Genomic DNA, 23,079 nt, shown 5'->3' with positions numbered 1-23,079 from the left:
ATTCAGTCATCACTTCTTAAAATGCCTTGTTAATGCCTGTACGACAGCACAGCAAAGCTGGTAAGACTCACAACACTATCTATGTAACCTCACAAGTCACTTTTTTTCAACCTCAACTACCATCCAGGGTGACTATTTCTATATTACCTATTGAACATGTATGTTAATGTCTAATTTTAAGCTCTTAGTTTACTATTTTCTCCACTGGAGTTTTCATTCTTTTCCTGGTATAAGTAAGTCTTGCAAAGCACAGCTCAAGATCCATGTCTTCTGTAAGTCCTTCCTTGCCCAGCAAACACTATGCTCTCTCTAGGATGTGGGCATAAATAGTCTCATCACTTGTCATCAAGTATTTCCTTACACTATCTAAATGACCAAATGAGCCACAATAACTAAACTGAGAACCATGGGGTTGGGGGAAGTCTGTTCCATTCATGAGAGATATGCCTGACTACAGGTAACAACAAAAAATAAGAACAGAAGGTTATAATCTGCAATCCACAGATCTGTGATCTCCCTCAAGTTATGCACAAAATTGAGTCTCAAAAGAATCATGTTTTTTTTGATGTGAGGACTATGGCTTTTAATCAGATGGCAAAAGAGGGCTGTGACACTAAAAAGGTGAAGTACTGATTCAGGAAATAAATGTCCTGGCTATTAAAAAGGTCCCATTATTCACCTATGATAAACAATCTAATGGGCTAGACCTAAAGGACTCACATATTAGAATACATGCAAGACCTCAAAGAGTGGCCTTCAGACCTCTCCCAAGGCTAGCTTTCAACCTTAGTTTGATGAGGTATATTAAACACAGGGGATGTTCTGAGATAATGTAACAGGGGTGTGGAAAAGGTTCCCTGAAAACTTGGTCCATCAAAGCAAAAGCAGAGGACACAGAGAGATCAAGACTCCATCTTACCCTCTAGGTGATTACAATCTAGCAGAGGATTATCAGACAAGGAGACACCATGACTCTTTCTCTTAGAGGAAGCGCAAGGCACTACAGTGACAGAAATGACTTTTTGATTTAGAGATCAAGAAAGGTAACCAAAAAAAGGGGGGTAATATATAGCACTGGACCTTGAAGAATGAGAACCATTTTAATTATTAGAAATGGAAAGAGGAATAAAATCTAATGAAAAGCAAAAGGGTAAAAAGGGATTAGAAGGATAAAGTGTAGAAACAAACACCAATTTCCAGTAGAGAAAGGGTTCTTCCATCTTAATAACTACTGGCTTTTATGCAGCAGCCTTTGGGAAGTTAAGGGTCCTAAAGAGTCTTGGGTCAATGATTTCTAGGCAGGCTATCAGTACACCCAGTATAAGAATGTGTACAGCCATCTACTCAAAATAGCAAGAATTATGAGCCCATGGGACAAAATAACAATAAACACATCCTATGATGACGGTGTAACTGTGTAACAATGACCCTATATTGCAGCAACCAAGACATGCATGGGAAGTCAGAATTCAACCACAGTTCAACTTGCAAAATAATGGCATTCGCTTCCAAAAACTGCTGAAATGTGATCCATGGTGAAGGCACCCCAGGTTTTATAAGTCAGAGCAGGTGGTGTCTTTGATGTAGTTGTGTGAACTATTTGTGGGCATGCAAAAGTACATTTCTGTTCAAGTTCTAATAATTATCCAGCCTCCTCAAAAATTGGTAGAATTACTCTGAAACCCAAGTTCAGTAAATCAAAAGTGAATCACAACTTTAATTACGAGGTAACAATTAAATGACAGAGAATCAGATTGTCATTCATAAGAGGTTAGAGACAAACACTTCTTAAATAACAAGCCAAGAGTCAGATTGGGTTCGATTGGGAATGGAAGCTAAGAACCAAAAATGGCTGCAGATCTAAGGGTTGCCAGGGGAAGTTCAATGAGACAATAAAAGAAAGAATTCAGATAAAAATTTTTGAGATAACTAGGTTACAGGAACTTGATTAGAAACAGCCTAAACTTAACATACCTCAATTTTGATAGAGAAATTACTACACTAATATTCTAAACTGGACAAGTTCAAGTCTACACAGTAATAGTGTGTTTGCTGATATGCCACAAAGTATCTTTAAATCGAGTATTTCCTCAGCATCTGAAGTAATTTCTGACTCCATTCAACACTACTATTTTGAGGATTCATTGTGAAAAAAAAATGCAAAATTAAATAAATAAATAAGACAAAAGGCAAAGAAAGTCCAATTTCCATGGAAAAGTGAGCATATTTCTTGGGAACTACAGGGAGAACAGTGCATACTGTTCGTTCACACTCTCTAGAAAAAGACTTTGTTAATTACACCTAGTATATCCAACTGATAGGAACACAGAGTGCATGCACATCACATCATCCCTTAAAGGGGTTTGTTTCTGTAAACTTCACATGGTTAATGGTATTATCCAGCTATCTATGAAGCAAAATTCACTTAAAATCAGCCATTAAAGGGACAGTGTGGTACAATTTGATCTACAAAGACCATAAGTCAACTTTCCTCATAGATATATAATTTCTAAACTACAAAATGAGATTTTAACTTTTCAAACCTAGAAATGTATATGTATGCTCCAGACTAAAATTAAGGAGTATGAGAAACTGATGGCCCATCAAATTGCTTGAGGCCACAAAGGAGAACTTGTGGAACTTAACATGAACAAGAAGTTACCTGCCCCCTTTTCATTAATTTGGCTAATTTTCCTTAAAAAAAGAAAAAAATTAAAAAGAAGAATCTGTAAACTCTAGAGAGAGTCACAGTGCCTTCAAAACCAGAGGCACACATAAAATATATTCCAAGGACTTACAAATAAAAGAAGAGCCAAATAATTTCACTGCAGATTTTATTTTGAGTGCTATGTGTTTTTCCCCTAATCACATTCTAACTCTTTTGAAAGGTATGACATATGTCTGTTATCTATAGTAACTCACTTAATTAAAAGACAAGACTAATAAGACATCTGGCACTGGACTCCTGACAGTGGCAGACAACAGAGTCTACTATTTTAAAAACAAAAACCAACAGCATTATAATCACATTAATCTTCAGTGAGATTAACATTCAAGAGGATTGTGTCACAGGAGGTAACACCACCACACCCCGTCCCCAGGCCCTGATAAAAGAGAGGAGCCAAAGGAATTCACACAGAGCAGGGTAGTCTCCTGCCAACAAACCTCAGCATGGGAATCATGCTGGAGGGGAAGATGCAAAGGCTTTATAATCCACATCACTGTTGGGTAAATAAGGACTGGCCATCAAAAGCCTAAAATATTGCCACCCTCCTCCCATCCCCCCATTCTCAGTTACTTGAATAATGCTGCTGCCTGGAGGGAGAGCATAGAGAGTGACAGAGACACACACAGTACCTGTTGTTGAGAATTGTAGTCAAAAAGTCCCACAGTTGCTGCTGCTGAGTCCACAGGTACCTGCGTGCCTGAATAATCAAACTGAAGAGGCTCCATGCCCACATGTTCCATGGGGTCCAAGGGGACACTCTGGGACTCCATGTTGGAGAAATCCTCCACAGGCTTGGCACCATTGGTGCTGGTCAGCTGGGCTAAACCCTCAGAACCATTCTGGTTTGGACCCAGAAGATCCACTTCATTAGCAGAGTTCTGGCAATTACCAGGGGTACGGCTAAACAGAGAAAGTAAAGGGCATTAAACCTTATTTTAAGTGGGGAGGGACACTACACCAACCTAAGTTTAAGGACAATGTCCTTGACACAGCTTATTACCAACAGTATTTAAAACTATTTTGAAAAAATGACCAGAGACCCTTTATGGTGCTTACATGTTACATCCTATAAAACGACTCTTCTATTGCTTGCCTTCCCACAACCCACCCCTTAAATTTACATTAACTGCTATTAATTTACCATCTCTTTTACCAAGGGGCCCAGATGTGAGGAAAACTGGATGAACTTGGGGGGGGGGGGGGGGGGAATCACTCTGTGGTATTCATGAAAGCAAGGATCCCAAAATACAGGTAGCAAAACATGCCCCCCAAAAGCAACATCCTACTCTTTTAAACAGTCAATAGACAAAGTAGTTTCTAGAGAAAGTTCCACATCTGAGAATAATTCTATTCAAAAAAAATTTTTTAATAGGTGAAAAATTTTTGTTTGTATTTCCTAGGTACCACTGGCCAACGATAAAACTGACTCCCCTTTTCCTTTCAAAGAAACCAGAATCAAACCATTATAAAACAGTACAAAATAAATTCACTTTTTAGGATAAGCTCCTGCTAAGGAATCAACTCTAAGAATTAAAAGTAATATGAGGATGTAATTTATCATCCGAACCAGGACACTCCTAAGAACAAAAAAGGGAAGTATTAATAAATATCTTGGGACAGAGGTATAAACAAATACTGTCCTGGGCAACCCAGGACACATGATCACCCTATGCAAAAAGACAGCAGAACTATTTAATTCTAATTCAGATTAATATTGAATAATATTATATTCTAGTCAGGGAAATATAGCCTGTGACTACATTCTTAGCCTAAAAGAAATCCTACAGCTGGTACAAATTAAAGCTCTTGTAGTTCCTTAACACACACACACACCCCCTACTACTACCATCTGCCCTGGAGTCAAATACCACAAAACAATACCACAAGCTGCTTGAGATTCAGGATGGAGGGATACCCAAACTCATCTGAAAGACCTGAGGTAAGTGTTTACGCTATGACTCAAATTTCTTACAAAGACTAATTCTTTATACCCATGAGATGCAAAAATTAATTTAGGAAGATTAAACAAATTAAACATTGTTCTAAAAGGAATGACCCCACACACACACAATATTTTTATTTTGACTTTGCAGATTATTAGGATAAAGGATGCTGTGTGTGTGTGTGTGTTTAGACACACATTGGCTTTAGACTAAAATTATTAAAAATTAAATTCTCTACTGGGCATCAGTGACTGAGGATAAAAATCCTTAGTCAAAATTTAAAAAAAAATTAAAACTCACATACCATCATGTAACAAAGAATACTTGCCAAATGTGGAAGACAAATATGGTATCATTAATACTGTGCATATTAAAATTACAGGGTTAAAACTTGTATATCAATTATGACCAGAGATGGAATGAGAGGCCTCCATGGAAGGAATATGATTAAGAACAAGTCACTTTAGCTGTATCTCCGGTTCTTCAAAATGAAGAAAACGATACCTGCCTACCTCAAAGGGAGCTTATGAGTCTCAAGTGAAATAATACTTAACTGATCTCTTTTCACTCTTCCTTAATATGCCACAGTAATATGACACACTTCCGTTAGTAACCATAATTTCTCCCAAGATAATGATTTGGGAGAAATCCCAAGGTGCTCATCCAGGTGATGTTGAAATTTGAGAATCAATGAACTGATCTTTATGAAATCATTCTGCGAATTATAGAGCTCCACACAAATGGAAAGTCTATTGTTTTGGCAAAACATCAGGTATGGACAGATCTTAAAAAGTTTCACCTTAACAGTTCATACAATTTTTGTGGTATGGCCTACACTAGTCCCAGTTCTTTAAAAAGACACATAGGGAGGGAAAAAGAAAACTAAAATCAAAATAAAACTAAATCAAAACAAAAACCCATAGCCCCCACTCAAAAATCAGAAGTGTAAAACATACAAACCTAAAATCTTTGACGTCTGCGTCAATCCCATTCTGCACTGGTAAACCATTGGTCTTGTCCATCACATCACCCTCCTCCTTCAAATCTCCTAGCTTATCTCCATCAAACGTACCCTTGTTCTTCTTTTCACCTTTGTCGTTTTCATCACTGTCTGCATCCCTTGGGCCCTGTTTAAAAAATAGCTTCAGCTTCACTAATCATCATCAACTAATAATAGCGGGCAACCACCATGGACACCAGACTACACTAGATGCTAATTAGAACAGGATAGTATCCATGACCTTTCAAGACATTACAATCTAATTAACAGACAACACAGAGGCAGGAACACTGCAGAAAGTCTTGCCAAATGGGGGAGACAGACATACAATTATGTTACAGAGTTTAGGACAGTCTTATCATGCCCAATGTCCCACCACCCCATTTTTTTTCCTTTCTACCAAAAGCCCAACCACAACTTTGTATTTCTTAGTTCCATTTCTCTACTCTAAAATCTAACTCTCTAGAATAGCATGGTTCCTAATAATCCCCAGGAATTATAGCTAATATTATACTTGGGAAGTATTAAGCCTACAGAATTAATTTCCTACTTCTATTGCCTATGTAAACGCCTCCCTTACTTCTGAATATTGAATTAAGTGTGGTCTAACATCATTCCAATTCCATTACTCTATACACTTCATGTTGGGATATATGCCCTGCCAATTTGAACCATCACCACCCCAATTCCACCCAATGTCTCACCGCTTACTGAAACAATAAATCACTAATCATCCTTAACTTGAATTTTTTAAATCCTTCAGAACATGTTAAATCTAACTAAAATTCTTTCACAAAGAGTACTCTAAGTATTTAGTTGTCATCCACCGCCTGTCCGTACGTACCAAGGATTACATGGGAGCATATTAAGGCAAATCACTGATGCAACAGAGTTTATCTCTGAAGTACTTCAAACTAAAAAGACTGAAAGATTGGACCTAAATGGACCGATGCAGTGCCAAGCACACCGATGTCCTGTTTCTTAAAGAAATTAAGTCTGTCTCCTCTTACCAACCACCTAAGTTAAGACATGGACTTTTAAAGCAAATGTGTCTTGATTTTCAGAATGAAAAGGTTTGGTATAGTGACTTGACATGGTATAGCAAGCTTTGCAAAACCTTACCCAAGGGTTAAATAATTTTTGCTTTTGTAAAACCAGAGAGAGGTAAGTAATCTTGCCTGTCTCCATTACTGACTTCTGTTTTAAGAAAGAAACAAACAGACCTAGACCAAAAGAAAGCTCCTGGTAAAAGGTAAGATCCAATCAAAAGATGATGAGAACTACTGCTCAGCATCTCCAGTCGCCACAACCAAATTTCAGTGGGGAGGGTGAGGACCATAAATGGAAGATAAAGCAGCAGACACAGCTGTGAATGGTAGGCCTGCAAATGCAAAATAAAAAGATGCTCTCAAAGTAGTTCTTAGCCACCCTGACACAAAAAGACCAGACACAGGGACACTTGACAATCTTAGACCTTTCAACAACCAATTCAAAGCCCATTTTGCTTTTAAAACCACCCTCTGCTCAAAAGTAACAGAAAAAGAAAGACTTCATGGCTAATATGAATAAAGGAACATATACCAGAAGGAATTCAGAAAGGATATACCACTTAGTTTCATGTAGCAGCAAGATGGTAAACTATAGTCTGGCAGCAAATGAGATCTAACGTTCACATCTTCAAAGTGTAACACTGATACTGGTCCAAAGAGTAAATGAGAGCCAATTAAGCATGACACTGAGATCCCAAGCCAGACAAAGCATGCCAGGATTCTAAAGACAGAAAGAGCTTTCAAAATGTCCAGAAATAAAAGCTCCCTCTTCCTGCAAAGGTAAAACTGACAGAAGCTATGTGGTAATTTTCACATCCCCAACACTGAATACACTGCAGGACAGAAGTTCAAAAAATAAGATAAAAAAACAAACAGAAAAAAGTCCTGCAAAACTGAACTGCTAAAATAAGAAGGATCCTCCCATTCTATTTATCATCAGGTAAGAGTCCAAGAGGTGGTAATGAACAAGTCCACCTGAATTAGACCCCACTAACGTCAATAATTTTTAAAGGTATTTTAGGATCATCCCACCAACACACTTAAATAATCTTCCACAAATCTACAAATCAAGTCACTGGCTCAGGAGTGGCAGGGAGTTCAGCTCCAGTTTCTCACGAGGAGTTCAAACAGTCTACAGGAAAAAAAAATGGTAAGGAAATGCAATAAAGCAGCAGTAGGACTTTTCACCAAGCAAATAATCTGGGTACAGAAGAGGCTGGCTCACTCACCAAATCAACATTTTTCATAATCTTTCCTCAGTGACCCTTTACAAGGGCTTGCTGAGAAGCTGCTCCCCCTGTAAGCCAACTGCCCTGACCTGAACACTTACTTTCTCAATTATACTGCCAAGGGCTAGATTTTCAAAGATGTCCCTGGGATGGGCTGTTTTTTGTCCATGTTATACAGTCTATTTACATAAAATAGTTACCTGGTTTTCTACTCCGACTAGGCTATTAATGCCTCAGCAAAACAGAACAGGTAGGATGACTTCCATACCTGATTTGGATGGGTTATAGGGGATATTTCTATTAGGCAGAAAGTCATGAAGATGAACATTTATGATGTGTAAACTTTTCTGTACATGGGTCATAAAAGTTTTAACAAATTCAGTAAATCAACAAAAGCACTAAGTTAAAACAGTTGACATGAAGTCTGATTTATGAATGACACCAAGAGCATAAGTGGGAAGCTATCTTGTCAAAAGTCTGCTATTAAAAGAGAATATAGAATACAGAGTTGGGGATCATAAAAATGGTCTCTTAGAAATCTGAGGACCCTAGTGAGAGAGAATAAGGGTATATTTGGGCTGCTCTGTTTTATGGAGTTGTAAAGTTTTTTTTTAATGTTTAAGGTAAGGTATTCTTTTAGGAAAATACTAACCCAGATTGCACAGAACCTACAGTCTATCTCAACTGTTAACACTTACTGGACTTTGGACAGGTCATTAAACCTGAGTCTGAGTTGTCTTATCTATAAAAAGGGACCATTTTGTTTAAAACAAAGTAGTAAACATCAATGAAATGATGTATATGTAAAAGTTTATTATAAAGTAAAAAACACTGTATACAAGTATGACACTAGTGAAAACTATGCACTGGGAGAGTATTTCTTACGTAACATTGTAATACTAACATTAAAAATGAAGGTTCCCATTAAGTGGTTTAACTCAAAAGAAAGTGTACAGCCTATCGGCCCTCCCAGATATACTGTCCTTTGCACAATGCAGTGGCTCTATGGTTGGTATCAAACATCACAATCTTTTAAAAATTTGCAAGTGACTGGGCTTTCTCGAGAGATTCTAATTTAACTCGTCTGCAGAAGCTCCCACAAACCTAAGTTTCTCTTCCAATAAGCACTCACAGTTGAGAACCACTGTGCGTTGTTAAGTCGCTTCAGTTGTGCCCGACTCTTTGCGACCCTATGGACTGTAGCCCGCCCGGCTCCTCTGTCCATGGGGTACTCCAGGCAAGAATACTGGAGTGGGTTGCCATGCCCTCCTCCAGGGGATCGTACCCACCTAGGGATCAAACTCAAGTCTCTTATGTCTCCTGCACTGGCAAGCGGGTTCTTTATCACCAGTGCCACCTGGGTAGCCCAAGAACCACTAAAATTGAGTCCAAATAAGCATCCTATAGACAGGAGTTACACTTTTCTTTTTTGTCACATACTGCCCAGTGCAAATTAATACTAAAAAGCCTATTAACTAAATGCAATAAAAAACAAAGATGGGTTAATAGCATCCTCCTGTTCTAGGCTCTCTCTAGATGAATTTCAATTCAAAACTGTAATCCAACCATAGCCCTCAGACAGTGCTCAAAATGCAAGAAGCCAAGCCCACTCAAAATCCCTAGAGTGGGGCCAAGGAGTGTTCTTGAGAGATCAGATGACAGACATAAACATTAGAGTATGTTCTGCTGCCTCATACCAAAGAACTGAGAGAAGAGGAGAAAACTATACACTACGGAGATCAGAGTCATTCAGTCCAGCTCACCTTTCTCAAAAGGGGAATGAATATATCAGGGAATATTAATTCGGAATGAAGTCAGAGAAATGAGAACTTAATTTTTCCTGTTACTGCATAGATTTTACCTCAAAGCTCCATGTGGCAGAAGTCACAGTCAATAAGATTAGTAATTTTTCTTTTTTCTCAAAGGACTATTTGTGTATTTGCTTGATAAACCAGTCCAAAAACCATAACATTAACTAAAATATTGGTTTCCCTGTGTACACTTCTCAATTTTTCACAAAATGCCACCCAAAAAATTCAGCAATTTTAGCTTCACTAGTAATAAAGAAATTTAAAATATCTAAAAAAATGAGTAAAAGTTTGAAATTACTAGTCATGAATTACTTTTAAATTAATATATTAAATATGATACTATGTGAGAAACTAATAAACAGGACAGTGGAGCATATACTATGGCTAAAAGGTGTGAAATCAGAACACTGAATTCAGCTCCCACCACTTCCCTTCTAAACCTCATTCTCCTCATTGATAAATTTTTATAGGGATGACAACATCTACTTCAAAGGGTTGTTTCAGGTATTTAAACAAGGCAATTCATGACTGTGCAATTCCTTTTAAAAGATTTTTTAAAATATTTTATCCAATTTTGCCCACTACCTTTCTCAGACACAAACAGTCTCACTCACCTCCAATACCCCTAAAGCTTCAAACTTGCTTGATACCTGATGTTTCCCCCCTGGAAAGACTATGGCTTTCATCATTAACCCCTCTGTCCCAGTAACTTTTCTGAAATATCTATACACAATCAAGCCAACAACTAGTGTGTGTGTGTGTGTGTGTGTGTGTGATCTCTGACTCTTCACAACCCTAGGGACTGCATCCCATCAGTCTCCTCTGTCAATGGGATTTCCCAGGTAAGAATACTGGAGTGGGTTACCATTTCCTCCTCCAAGAGATCTTCCCAATCCAGGGATCGAACCTATGCCTCCTGTGTTGGCAGGCAGATTCTTTAACATTGAGCCACCAGAGAAGCTCCACCACCTATTATTACCTTTTATCAAATCTGAGGCACCATCAATTTATAAGACATACCATCATCTTATGTGCTGCTAAAAAGGAAACAATGGCAATTAAAACATATCCAATTTCAAAATGAACAGAAGTTGGGAGGTATGCGATTTAGAAACAGTGGAACATGGAATATACCATGCACTGTGTATATGACCACCCAATTTCTGGTGTGCAAAAAAATAAGAAAAGTGTTCCCCTCTGTTGTACTACCACCAAACCCAGCAGGAAAAAGAGATGAAAACCATAAAAGGTTTTCTGAAAGTTGCATGGCTTTTTTTTTTTTAACTTTTTATTTAGTCAGTGTCTAAAAGCTTGACATTGCAAAGCAGAGCACAAAGATTTCTTGTTCAAGGGAAGCTCAAGTCTGAAGGGGCTCCTCCTGAGATAAAAGTTTCTGAATTGAAATCTTCCAATAAAACTGTATTATCAGTATTTATGACACTTTAAGTGTATATAAATCATCTGTGGGTCATATCAAACTGCAGACTTTGATTCAATAGTCTGGAGTTGAGTCTGAGAGTTGCCGGTTCTAATAAGCTCCCAGATGCCAATAATGCTACTGGCCGAAGGACTACATAGCCCAAGACTTTATAAGACTTACAAAGTATTTTCATGTATTATATACTACATAGCCATATGAATTAGACTTTCTGCAAATGAAGAAATCAAGGTCCAGTTAAGACTAAAGTCCCTGCATTACATGACACAAAGGTTTAAGCAAAATCAACTGAAACCACACTGACCGCCTGAAACAAATGCAATGGCACCTAGAACAGCGAGCCGCCCAGTCCTGTGATCTGAGTGAGCTGCTGTGAGTGTGCACGTGACCTCCAGGCCAGAAAGCAGCCAGTCTCTACAAACAAGCAGAAAGGTCTTCCCAATATGTTTGTTTTTTTTCTAAAAATCTTTTCACCCAATGCCTAAAAACATAGTAAATACATATGACTTTATAACCATCCAGAACCATGCTTTATTTCGGGGTGTTTTGAGCGGGCGAGTAAGGGGATGTCTTTACCCAGGAATAAAGGAAATAAATCAAATTTAAAAACCTGACTCTGACTTAACTGGTATTCTGAATTTTCCCATTATTCTGAAAACTGCTACCCTGAAGTTCCTGATTCATACTTGGAATACTACCAAAAATTTCCAGTGGGTGCTGAGAATAAAACACTGCTGTCGGATTCTTATCATCAGCCTGCAAGCACTCTTATCACAAAAGCCAAAATGACTGAGTCCATTTTTACATTAGAAATGAACTTAAGAAAGGCTCAGGGAAGCTAGACAGGGTTAAATACCTTCATTCAAGCTTTAACCATAAAACAACTTTACTGAAAATGGAAAACCAATGTAATTACTTTAGTTCTAAACCCCTTTAACTGAGCAGTTCATCAGAGTCTGGCTTATCTGTTGTCAGTTATCTGAGAATAGCCCCTTAGTACTTGATTTGAGGTGTACATTCATTATGCCATTAGGGATGATGTTTTCAGCTCTTGGGGGTTTAAAATGGAGCTTCTCTGAGGCTAACCAGAAGAAATGCTGGTATGATCACCTAAAAAGAAAAACATCTGAATGCTCCAATCCGTAAACCACCAATGACTACTCTTTAGAAAAACTATCTACTAGAAGCAGATATTCTGTCTTCCTTGGTCTCTGAACTCAACGCTGTAAAAGACAAAATAGATTTTTACTTAAAAATAAAAAAAGGCTCACCTCTTTCCAGATGTATGCATACCATGACAACCAAACAGTGATTCGGGTTTCCATGACCAGAGCTGTGGTTAAATGTCACCTTAACCAACAGACAGACAGCAAAACCAAGAGAAGCACAAGATCAGCAGGAAACAACCAAAAAGCTGATAAAGCAGGTCACTGATCCCAGTTCTCCATCCACCGTAAGATCAGATGTGCCAAAGTGATGGACTGACATCACTGGTCAGTCTTCCTGTATCACCATTTAGGTGCAACTCAAGTCAAAATACAGGATAACGTTTCATTACACACAACCTTCCTTCTGAGAAACTGGAATACAGATTTGGAGAATTTTCATTTATCTTTATGCAAACTTCAGAAACTCAGTAGATGCTTTTTAGAGAATTCAATTTTCTGACCTCTATCCTGAGGTCTTAACTTCCCCTGGTAACAATACTACAAAAGAGCTAGAAATCACCAATCTCTCAAGTAAGGATAGAAGCCACCTTTACAAAATCAAATAAAGATATGGAATACAAAAGACACAGCTTCATCACAGATTAACTAATAAAATAATTGTTTAAAAAGGAAAAAAATAATAATAAATCAGCCACAGTGTTTTATCTTTCTCCTACTTCTAATTATTTTTCTGCTTCCTACAAACTTCACAGCTTCATACATAACTCAGTTGGTAAAGAATCCACCTGCAATGCAGGAGACTCCGATTTGATTCCTGGGTCAGGAAGATCCGCTGGAGAAGGGACAGGCTTCCACTGGATAGTGGATACCCACTCCAGTATTCCCGGGCTTCCCTTTTGGCTCAGCTGGTAAAGAATCCACCTGCAATGCGGGAGACCTGGGTTCAATCCCTGGGTTGAGAAGGGAAAAGCTAGCCACTCCAGTATTCTGTCCTGGAGAATTCCATGGAAGTCCATGGGGTCGCAGAGAGTTGAAGACAACTGAGTGACTTTCACTTTCACAAACTTAACAGTAACCCAGGCACATGTCTGGTGGCTAATGTCCAAGACTTAGAAGCTGTCCACACATGATAGAGAATTCATGGCAAGAATCTCAGAGGTTCCAGTTCACCACAGTAATGACTTAGCTGTGACTTTTCTCCTATAGTAAATAACTAAAAGTTATAGGCAGAAGTTGTGCTTCCCTGATGGCTCAGTGGTAAAGAACCCACCTGCCAATGCAAAAGACTTGCAGGAGATGTGGGTTCAATCCCTGAGTCGGAAAGACTCCCTGGAGAAGGAAATGGCAACCCACGTCAGTATTCTTGCCTGGAAAATCCCATGGACAGAGTAGCCTGGTGGGCTACAGTTCATGGGGTTGAAGAAGAGTCAGATCCAACTTACCAACTAAACCACAACACAGGCAGAAGTTAGAAGGCAGCACTTCCTCTGAGCAAAGTGTGGGAGGTAAGAAAAAGAGGTGAGCTGGGGATAAGCTGAAAGAAGAGAAGAAGTAACACTCTTCTTCCCATAAGACAACATGCAAATGATCATTTTGCTTGATCCCATTCCTCACATCCAAATGGTAGATCTTATTCTTCCCAAAAAGCCTCTTGGGAAAGTTCAAATACAAGCAGTATTTTCCAATCTGACCTATGAGCCACGGAACCTATGTCTCTGCAGGGTCAAAAGACCCAGAAGTTAATCAGTTCAACTTTGGAACAGCTAGTATGCAAGAATCAAGACAAAAGCCCCAGTTTGGTCCCTTGCTCTTCCTAAATGTTATTATAAAAATGAATGATCCTGTTCTGGCTTAATTCCTCAAACCAAACTTCTAGGTGTAGAACTGGGAGAAATTCAAACCAGCCTCTTAAATAAGCTCATTTCACTCCCCCTGCCCCACTCTTTTTTTTTTTTGGTAGAATCAAAAGCTCCAGCCACATGTCAAGTGTCGATGTCCATTGAAGCACTACCTTTGACATGAGTAGAATAAAGTTAACTCCAGGTGGATTCTGGTTACCTTGGATGCCACCTGTTAACTGACAACCAAGTCAACAATCATTCATTTAGTGTCCACTAACATGTTAAAGAACTGAACTTGACCCTGAGAAAGCTGCACCAAATATGCACTGCTGCTGACACTAGTTTCAAGCGGAACTGGGAAAATAGAACCAAGCCTCAGATACTTAGCAACAGATGTCTAATGATAAAAATACAAACAATAAATGCTACTAAGATAATAGAATGCAAGACATTATAAAGGTAAAATTATTAGTATGACTTAAGGGAAAGAAGGTCCCTTAAAATGACTGCCAATAGAAGTATTAGCCCAAAAAGACTTCAGGGAGACAGTGCTTTGAAAAGGTACAAAACATGTTTGAGTCAAGAGAAAAGTAAGGAAGAAAGAGTTAGGGTGCCTTTTGTGATCTTCCTAGCTATGACTTGGAATATAAAACCAGTCAAAGAACACAAAATGAGGAAGATTCAAACAAATGCATCTTAAGACTTTTAGATCTATAAAGTCAATGGTATAAGAAAGAACTAGTCTTGAGAAAGGCTATCGAAGACTTAAAAAGGGAAGAGGCTACAGAGATGCTGCTTTGCCTAGAATTTAGCATCAGAGAAATCAATGGTGATGAATCTGAAAAAATTTGCAACATAGAATTAACAGAACTTCTGATTTCCTTATAGACTGGGTATGAGAAGCAAAGTTATTCAAAGAGGGCCAATGATCATTTCATAATTAAAGCTTAGCTAGCAAAAACAAGAATGAACCCACGTTATCCGATCCATTTTAAGGACCCTCAGGTATTGGCAAATCACTGCTCTCAGATCTATTCCCTATTGACATCCACCTTCAGCTTTGTGTTAATTCCTTCTCTTTTTGTGTGTTTTCTGGAGGACCAATGAACTGAGACCTAGATTTCAGTTCTTACCTCACATTACTATAAATGAGTCCCAAAAAAACATCATTTCTCTATTTTTAAAAAGTTTAGTCATATCTCCTGCTGTGTTTGCTGAGATCTAATTGCAATAGAAGTGTTCTTAAAAACTCTGCCATTAGTGCTGTGAATATCTAAGGAAACTAAACAGGCATGTTTTTCTTTAGGGGGAAGGGGAAAGAGAGAGAGAGATAGGAACAAGTTCCTCAAGCCAACTTACAAATCCTCCTTTTCTTAGACAGGAATCGCCCGGGGATGAGCTCAATACATACTCCACCATGCTAACGCCTAGTCCCCCACTCTCCGACCGTGGGGACAGTACAGAATTGACCTCACTGTTCACATGGAAACTCTGACCAGGTCTTCTCTGCACCATGATTGGCTGGGAAACTGAATGATCTACAAAAAAGATACACAAGCATGATACAGTGCAGCCAGAGGCTCAAACAAATTACGAGCGACGTCTCATGGATAAACCAATGACTGGGAATCAGGAAACCTGTCATGGTAAATTGAGCCAAATGTCCTACTGTGTTTTCCCTAAGTATAATATTCTACATAAGCTAATGAAACAGAACACACCCTTCATATATCCAGGACAGCAATACAGTAGTTCACATAACTGGTTTATCTAGCTGAGTGGACAAATTAAATGTTTACCCCTTTCAAGTAGCAGAATTCCTTTTTAATATATTTTATTGGTAATGTCACTAAAAGGAAATGTGATTTTACTGCCCTTTTTAAAATAACAACATAATCTGATCTTTTCTGATGACCACTGTCATCTGAGGTTCCATTCTTACATCGCGCTGCAACACAGCACATCAGCTTTTGAATGTTCTGACTCCTTCCTCCCCATCATCTGTCATTTCTTTCTGCTGTCAGTGTGGCTGCCTCTTCAAGTTCTCCCCATCTCTCTCTTCAGGGGTAGTCAGTCAGAAATCCATCCATGCCCAGTGACTTATTTGGCCCCAACCACATTTTTAGATAGATCACCCCATACACAGTACACAGGGGCAATGGGAGGAGAAAGAAACATGAACTTCAAATGGCAGGCATGGATTTTCTAATTCCAAGTATGCTGACAGCAGTACAGAACAAGAAGTTGTAGCTGAAATTACAGTCATTTCAACTAAGACCATTCCCCTGTGGCTAGCACTTCAGCAAAAATATTGAAGATTTGATTTTGCATTAATTATGTTTTAATAAATTACATCATATAAGCTCCTTCATGGCAATTATACTACAGGACAGGACACTGCTTGACATGCTTATGTCACTGATGTAAAATTCATGACTTGCCAATTGCTGAGGAAAGGAGCTCTAAGACAGGCATAAATCACAGTACAGATGCTAGATCTAGATTACCTGATGTTCCCCAGGCACTGTCTCGCCATTGATCACCCAGGAATATTCCTTTTGGTCCATCTTTGCTGGATTCATCTGTTTCCCAAAACTTTTTACCTGGCAAGAGCTGCTGCAAATTAAAAATAATAGATGCTTTTAAAGAATTCATAAAGGATGAAAGTACAGCAGTCAACACTTTCTTTTAGACAAGGGTACTGAAGATGCTCATGTGCCCTGAAGGTCTTTAATTACAGTGTTCTGACTCTGCAGACTGTCCTCAGAGCACTGCTTTATCTTTGGTAAAAGTCACAAAGAGGCCTAATGCAAGCAGGGCTACAGATCAACCCATCACAATAGAGGCTCATCTTAAACATCTGGAATTATTCACTTAATCTATGCCAAGATTTTTAAGGGGAGAGGGAGGGGGACTCATATTAGACCTATCAGCTAATTGCTCACTAAGAAGATTCTTACAAAAAAAGAAAAGTACCTACAACTATTGAAAAGGCTACCTCTGCCTAGGTTTACACTAACTAACCCTACAAAGTTACTCAAGCTTGGGCATTAACTCAGACGCCAGCTATGGAACACTAGAGGCAAAATTTACCTCCTTCATACACAGAGATTCTGTTTAAGCAAAACATTTTCAATACCACAAAGAAAAAATTAAAACAAACAAAAATCAACAACAAAAAAAAAAACCACTTCCTAACCACAACATTAACCTATTCCAAGATTTTGGAAAGACAGATCAGTTATTCCCCCATTACTGGAAGGGAAATTAAAATCTCCTAACCTCAGTTAATCTTAAGAATACTTAGTAATGCCATTAAAGTGACTTCACAAAACATTTCATACTTCCTAGAAATGCAAGCATCACTAGCTTTAAATTAGCTTTAACCAAAGAAATGCAAATCACCCTTCAAGCAAAACACAGTACAGTTGTGCACATGATCAAAGCATTAGTGACCCAAGCTACAAAGTAAGTTTCCATTACTATCCCATTATTCTTCACCAGCTTTACTCACTAATAAAACGTCCCTCTTATTTAGTCTATGTTTTCACTTCAGCTGCTACTAGTCAGATAAGAAACTCAGAAGTTTGAGATAATACTTCATCACTGCTTTTGAGCATAAAACAACACACCTGAAGAGTTGAATTTCTCAGAGGAAGAGAAGAGAAAAGCAGAGAGTACAAAACATTTGCTCTCCTCCTTGATGATTAAGGTTTACTTTTCCTATGTATAACCTATAACCCAATGATAAGGAGAAACAGCTCAACTCTGCTCTCACTAAAACGCATCTCAGCTTTCCGATCCAATTTCTGGGTTTCTCAGCATCAATTTATTTGAGTTCTATGAAACTATATGGTAGACATGGGTTACTACCTGAACCAAAGCAGTTTCCCACTTATTTTTCAGGCCCTAACATTGTTTCCTGGTCCAACAAGGTCAAGGAAAAAAGACCTATTTTGGTCTGACATTTAATTGCACAGAGGCACTGGTTTACTTGATGATGAGCAGTTATAAGCAGTCAATTCCTAGTGTGCCTCTAGGGTTCATTCTCTCAAAGAAACAAGGACACAGCTAGTCTGTTAATTTGAAGGACAATGAGGACAGGTGGGAGCAGGAGCCCAGACCATAGCTAAGCAATAGAGTCAGGAAGCCTAGACTAAACAACTTCGATGTGTCCTAGGACAAAATACAGGACTGCCCTGGGCCTCATTTTCTTTGTACTAATGAAGAAGATATTTTTCAGGATGCTGTGATGATTAGAGATATTGTAGATATGCACCTAACACAATGTCCACCACAAAGGAGGTTCTTAATAAATGTGTTCAGTGGCATTACACCAAGGCAAAACAGCTGTAAACCACAGAAGGGACAGTGAAAATTAACGTGCACTACTCATGCACAACTCAAGAATTCTTGTTTTTAAACTTCTTTTTCTTCTCTTAATTTCAAAAATGCCCTCATAAGACTACAAATAGAAACAGAATTTCTTTCCCTGTTGGTTAGATCTTTCTAACCCTATTAGATCTTTCTCCTGTATTTTGTACGAAGTGTGAGCAAACAAGAGTTTGCACCAACTTCTCTGTGCACCAAAAGAGCGTCAGCACAAGGGACACTTCATCAGTCGGTTAACTTTAGTCTCTCATATTGCAAAGACAGCAAAGGTGATGAAATACATTCATTATACTGCTCATCCCTCTTGACACAAATTTGGAAACCTTTACTCAAAACTCAAGCTTCTCTAAGCACCGGCCTCCATGTGCAAACATAGTCTTTCCATAATTTGTCCAACTGCTTACTGAAAGCAGCAGCCCTGAACTCAAGGCTTCAAAAATGACTTCTAAGACCCTGCCTACTTTCACTGCAGCTTGCCAGGTTGTTATAACATGCAAAGCCAGTAAAAGCAGGTGCACATAAAGTGAGCCCTTTTCAGGTCAACTTCTCTCAAAAGGAAACAATAATACAAGAAACATGTAGAAAGGTACTAAAAAGCGGAGACTGTATTTCAAAGTGGTAACAGATGCAACACATCTCAAAGGGATACAGTTGCCCCTTGGTATTCATGCAGGATTGGTTCCAGGAGCCTCCTTGGATACCGAAATTCTCTGATGCTCAAGTCCTTTATATAAAATGATGTATGTAGTACAATGCACACAATGTGTACATATTAAAAAATTCAAGACTCCAGTCAGATACTAAGAGGAAATGGTGTCTCCCACCACGAACAGTATCTATAAATATAAATCCTGAAGACGTGCTAGGAGCAGTCCCAAAAGTACTAAAACCCCGTACGATCTGGCAAAGTAGCCAAGAAGATCAATTAACTTATTACTAATAAAAATGGCAGGGAATGAAAAGGAAAGTCTGTAAGAGATAAAGAAAAAGAAAGCAGCAGAGGAAGGCAATAACAAGTCAATTCTCCTAAAGTCTCTGCCTCTAGGTAATCAGTCCCTCATGTGACTCCCCCTCTTCCTTTTGACTGTGGGCTGAACCTAGTGACTTGCTCCTAAGCAACAATACAAAGCAAAAATGACGGGAGTGTTGCTTTCAAGACTTAAGATACTGACTTCCCTCTTGTTTCTGCTCATCTCTCACCCTTGCTCCTTCTCAATTTAATAAAACTAGCTGCTATATCGTGAGCTGCCCAATAGAAAGACACATATGGCAAGGAACCAAGAGAGGTCACTGGACATGAATCTTGCAAAGTCATGACTAGGATCCTATTTTGAGCCACTAAATTTTGGGGTAATTTAGTAAGCAGCAATAGGTAACTAATATAGCTGTGAATATACACAAGGGTTTTCTTACATTTAAAATATCTTTAAGATTTTGTTTTCAAGAAGCAAGTCTTGTTCTACTTCTAATATTTTTTGATTTTGAAAAAATTTCATCTGTTTCACTTTGTCTTATAGCCCTTCTGTAATAAAAAGAAAAAATTACTGGTTTTTTTTAATTCTGCAAAATTAAATGGACTTAGATACGTTATGCTTACTGAGAATTAGTAGCAATCACAAAACCAGGAGTCATCTAAAGCAAAGACACTGTTTGAACCTGATCATACTAAAAGGAGCTGTAATCTACTGAATATAAAACAAAGTGATGATGAGTATCCAATTATTTCAAATTAAGATTCAAGCCCTCTAAAGCATCATCCTTAAGTAAGTGAAGTCGCTCAGTCACATCCAACTCTTGGCAACCCCATGGACTGTAGCCCACCAGGCTCCTCCATCCATGGAATTTTCTAGGCAAGAGTACTGGAGTAGATTGCCATTTCCTTCTCCAGGGGATCTTCCCGACCCGGGGATCAAACATGGGTCTTCCACACTGCGGGCAGATGCTTTACCGTCTGAGCCACCAGGGAATCTCCAACATCATCCATGGCACAGGCTAAAGCATCCAGGTTCGCCAGCCTGCAAACCTTCACTTCTTGCTGCCATCATTCAGTCACTAAGTTGTATCCTTTGAGGCCTCATGGATTGAAGCATGCCAGGCTGTCCTCCACTATCTCCCGGTTTGCTCAGATTTATATCCATTGAGTTTAATTCATGTCCATTAAAACTTCACATAAGCCACACCTAAATTCAATCACCAAACATTCAAATGCAACTAGTCTATGAAAAAGATGGTTACTGCTTACCCCATCAAGAACTTGAAAATAAAGACTGCTCTCTGACAGGAACAAAGAACAGATCACAGCAGAAGTTTACAGAATTCAATTTAAAGAAAGATTAAGCAGTAAGAGGATTAAAAGATTTGACAATTCTAAAGGAAGATAAGGGAATTAGGAATTGGTCCAACAAAAGAAAAGTAGAGCCAGGGAGTCAGATGAAGAAGGCAGTATTGTCCAGTACCCAAGTTTAGGGAGAGCCAATAGGATGCACAAACAAGTCTGTCCTTATAAAAGCAATTACTGCATCAGACCAGACAGCAGTGTGGGTACAGTAGCCACTAAAAACATCCAAGTTCCCTGGCTCAGACTCTGCTTACCAAGCAAACTTCTTAAGAGAACTTTCTTTCTGCCTACAGCCAAACATGCTGATCCACTTGAGATCCACAGGCTCTCTCTCTTTATAAATTAGTAAACAGCATTTTAGTTTTCATACACTCATCTCTTGCAGTTGTAGTTAGTACAGGTCAGTTCTATAATCCAATCAGCTCTAAATTAGTATATCCCCTTTAAGACGCACAAATTGAGAACCAGGGCTTGGGAGGCCCTACCATCTGACAACAGCAATACCACAGGCCTTGTACTCTTCCTTGTACTGTCCCATTATGTAGGATTCCTAACTGCCCCTCCAATAGTATCTGCTCTTCAGTCTTAAGAAGAAAAACACATACACTCTTTAATCCCAGCTTGAACTACAGGTTTGTAAAAGAAAAGACTTAAGAAGAGTAAAGAAATCAGTAAGCTTATTCATGAGGCTTCTCAAGAAGAAAGTAGAAACCAAGCACCACTGGTTTATAAGCAATGTCAAGCACTTGGGAAACCTCTATAAATTTTGTTTGGAAACACTTTTAAAAAAAAAAAAAAAAAAGACAATACACAAATCCACACTTGCATAATCGACCATCACATTAACCCCTACCAACAGCCCTTTAAACAAAAGTGTTCTTAAAGGCTAAGAACATCAAAAACCTCCAGGCTTCCTATTTTAAGAAGTAATATAGTCGGTAAAGCACACACAACTACTCTGAAATCATTTTTAAAACCAGACAAATAAAAATGGCTTCATGTTCCAACTGTGTTGAGTTTATTCATGTAGGTCTCAGTTTTGTCACTGATAAAATGAACTGTTACAAACACTGAATGTTATAGCATGGAACAAGGCAAAACTCAAGAGTAACCAGTCAAAGAGTTAGCTGTTAATATTATTTAATAACAAAACAGTAACTAATAGACTTCACACTACTAATGGCAAAGCCAGTGAGATGCCCCTGTGTATACAACTCACAAATGTGAGCACAACATCACCCAGCCCACTTCAGTGTAAATCCCGTAAAATTAAGAGCCCTAACAAAAACACTGCAAGAACCATGATTACAGCTTTGCAGAAACTAAGAAGCAAGCTGATTATTAAGGACTGGATGTGTTTGACCATACCACCACTAATACCTGAACAGAGGGAAACTCCATTAAGTATGCTGTACTCAAGAGGAATAAAATAGGTAACTACTTACACACTACGGTACACAGAGCTATCTCTCAAAGCAGAAATTTGGCTTCTTAAAGAGTACAGGTGCTACAGCCCCAAAGGCATGGCCAGGTTTGATCACCTCATGTGGCAATGCAAACTTCCCACACAAGCTTAGTTTCACTGGAATGTAGCCAATACAGGAATCAAATACCTGATATTTTAACTAGCTGGTAAGATATAGCCCCCTCCAAAATTTTTTAATCTCTTGGTAAATATTCTCATTACATTAAAAGAATTTGACATCAACTCAGAGAAAGGACCACTCAGCACTGATGGCAGTAAAGAAGTACTATTGGTAAACCAATAGCTCTGACTGTGATAACTGTGTAATTTTCAGAAAACCATTCTCAAAAATATTAATGCCCTAAGGGGTTTCCTGGCCCTCCATACCAAGAGGGTTGTTGGGAAATGTAGTGAGATAGTTCATAATACTTAATATCATACACATAAAGCTTTATTACTGAAGTTTTAACACAAAATGGTTTACATATAAAAGAATAAATCAATATCCTTTACAAGGCATAAAGAAAAAGCCTTGTACATACCCCCATTCACTGTCAGGACAATTCTTTTGGAAAGGATTGTACATTAGGAGTCGTGTTCAACCTCCTACATTGTTGGTGGAAATGTAAATTGTTGCAGCCACTATGGAAAACAATATGGAGCTTTCTTTAAAAAC

At 38.5% G+C, this 23,079-nt stretch overlaps 1 protein-coding gene across 26 annotated transcripts in view; it reads right to left on the bottom strand.

Moving 5' to 3' along the window:
- Positions 1–23,079, bottom strand: part of PUM1 (pumilio RNA binding family member 1) — a 128,508-nt gene that overhangs the window by 53,222 nt on the left and 52,207 nt on the right. For 12 of the 26 annotated variants that reach the window (XM_044938003.2, XM_044938002.2, XM_044938009.2 and 9 more), the window contains 4 exons: positions 16,716–16,824; positions 15,568–15,746; positions 5,632–5,798; positions 3,358–3,628 (listed from right to left, as the gene is read on the bottom strand). The exons of 2 other annotated variants lie outside the window; for them this stretch is intronic. In XM_044938003.2, the coding sequence (XP_044793938.1) occupies positions 3,358–3,628; positions 5,632–5,798; positions 15,568–15,746; positions 16,716–16,824 (726 nt within the window). The remainder of the gene's footprint in view (positions 1–3,357; positions 3,629–5,631; positions 5,799–15,567; positions 15,747–16,715; positions 16,825–23,079) is intronic. 12 more of the 26 variants (XM_044938016.2, XM_044938017.2, XM_044938018.2 and 9 more) reach the window with 5 other exon arrangements.

The sequence above is a fragment of the Bubalus bubalis genome, chromosome 2, assembly GCF_019923935.1.
Source record: "Bubalus bubalis isolate 160015118507 breed Murrah chromosome 2, NDDB_SH_1, whole genome shotgun sequence".
Taxonomy (NCBI): domain Eukaryota; kingdom Metazoa; phylum Chordata; class Mammalia; order Artiodactyla; family Bovidae; genus Bubalus; species Bubalus bubalis.
The sequence above is the reverse complement of the archived record's forward strand: the minus strand, read 5'-3'. Positions and strand labels throughout refer to the sequence as shown.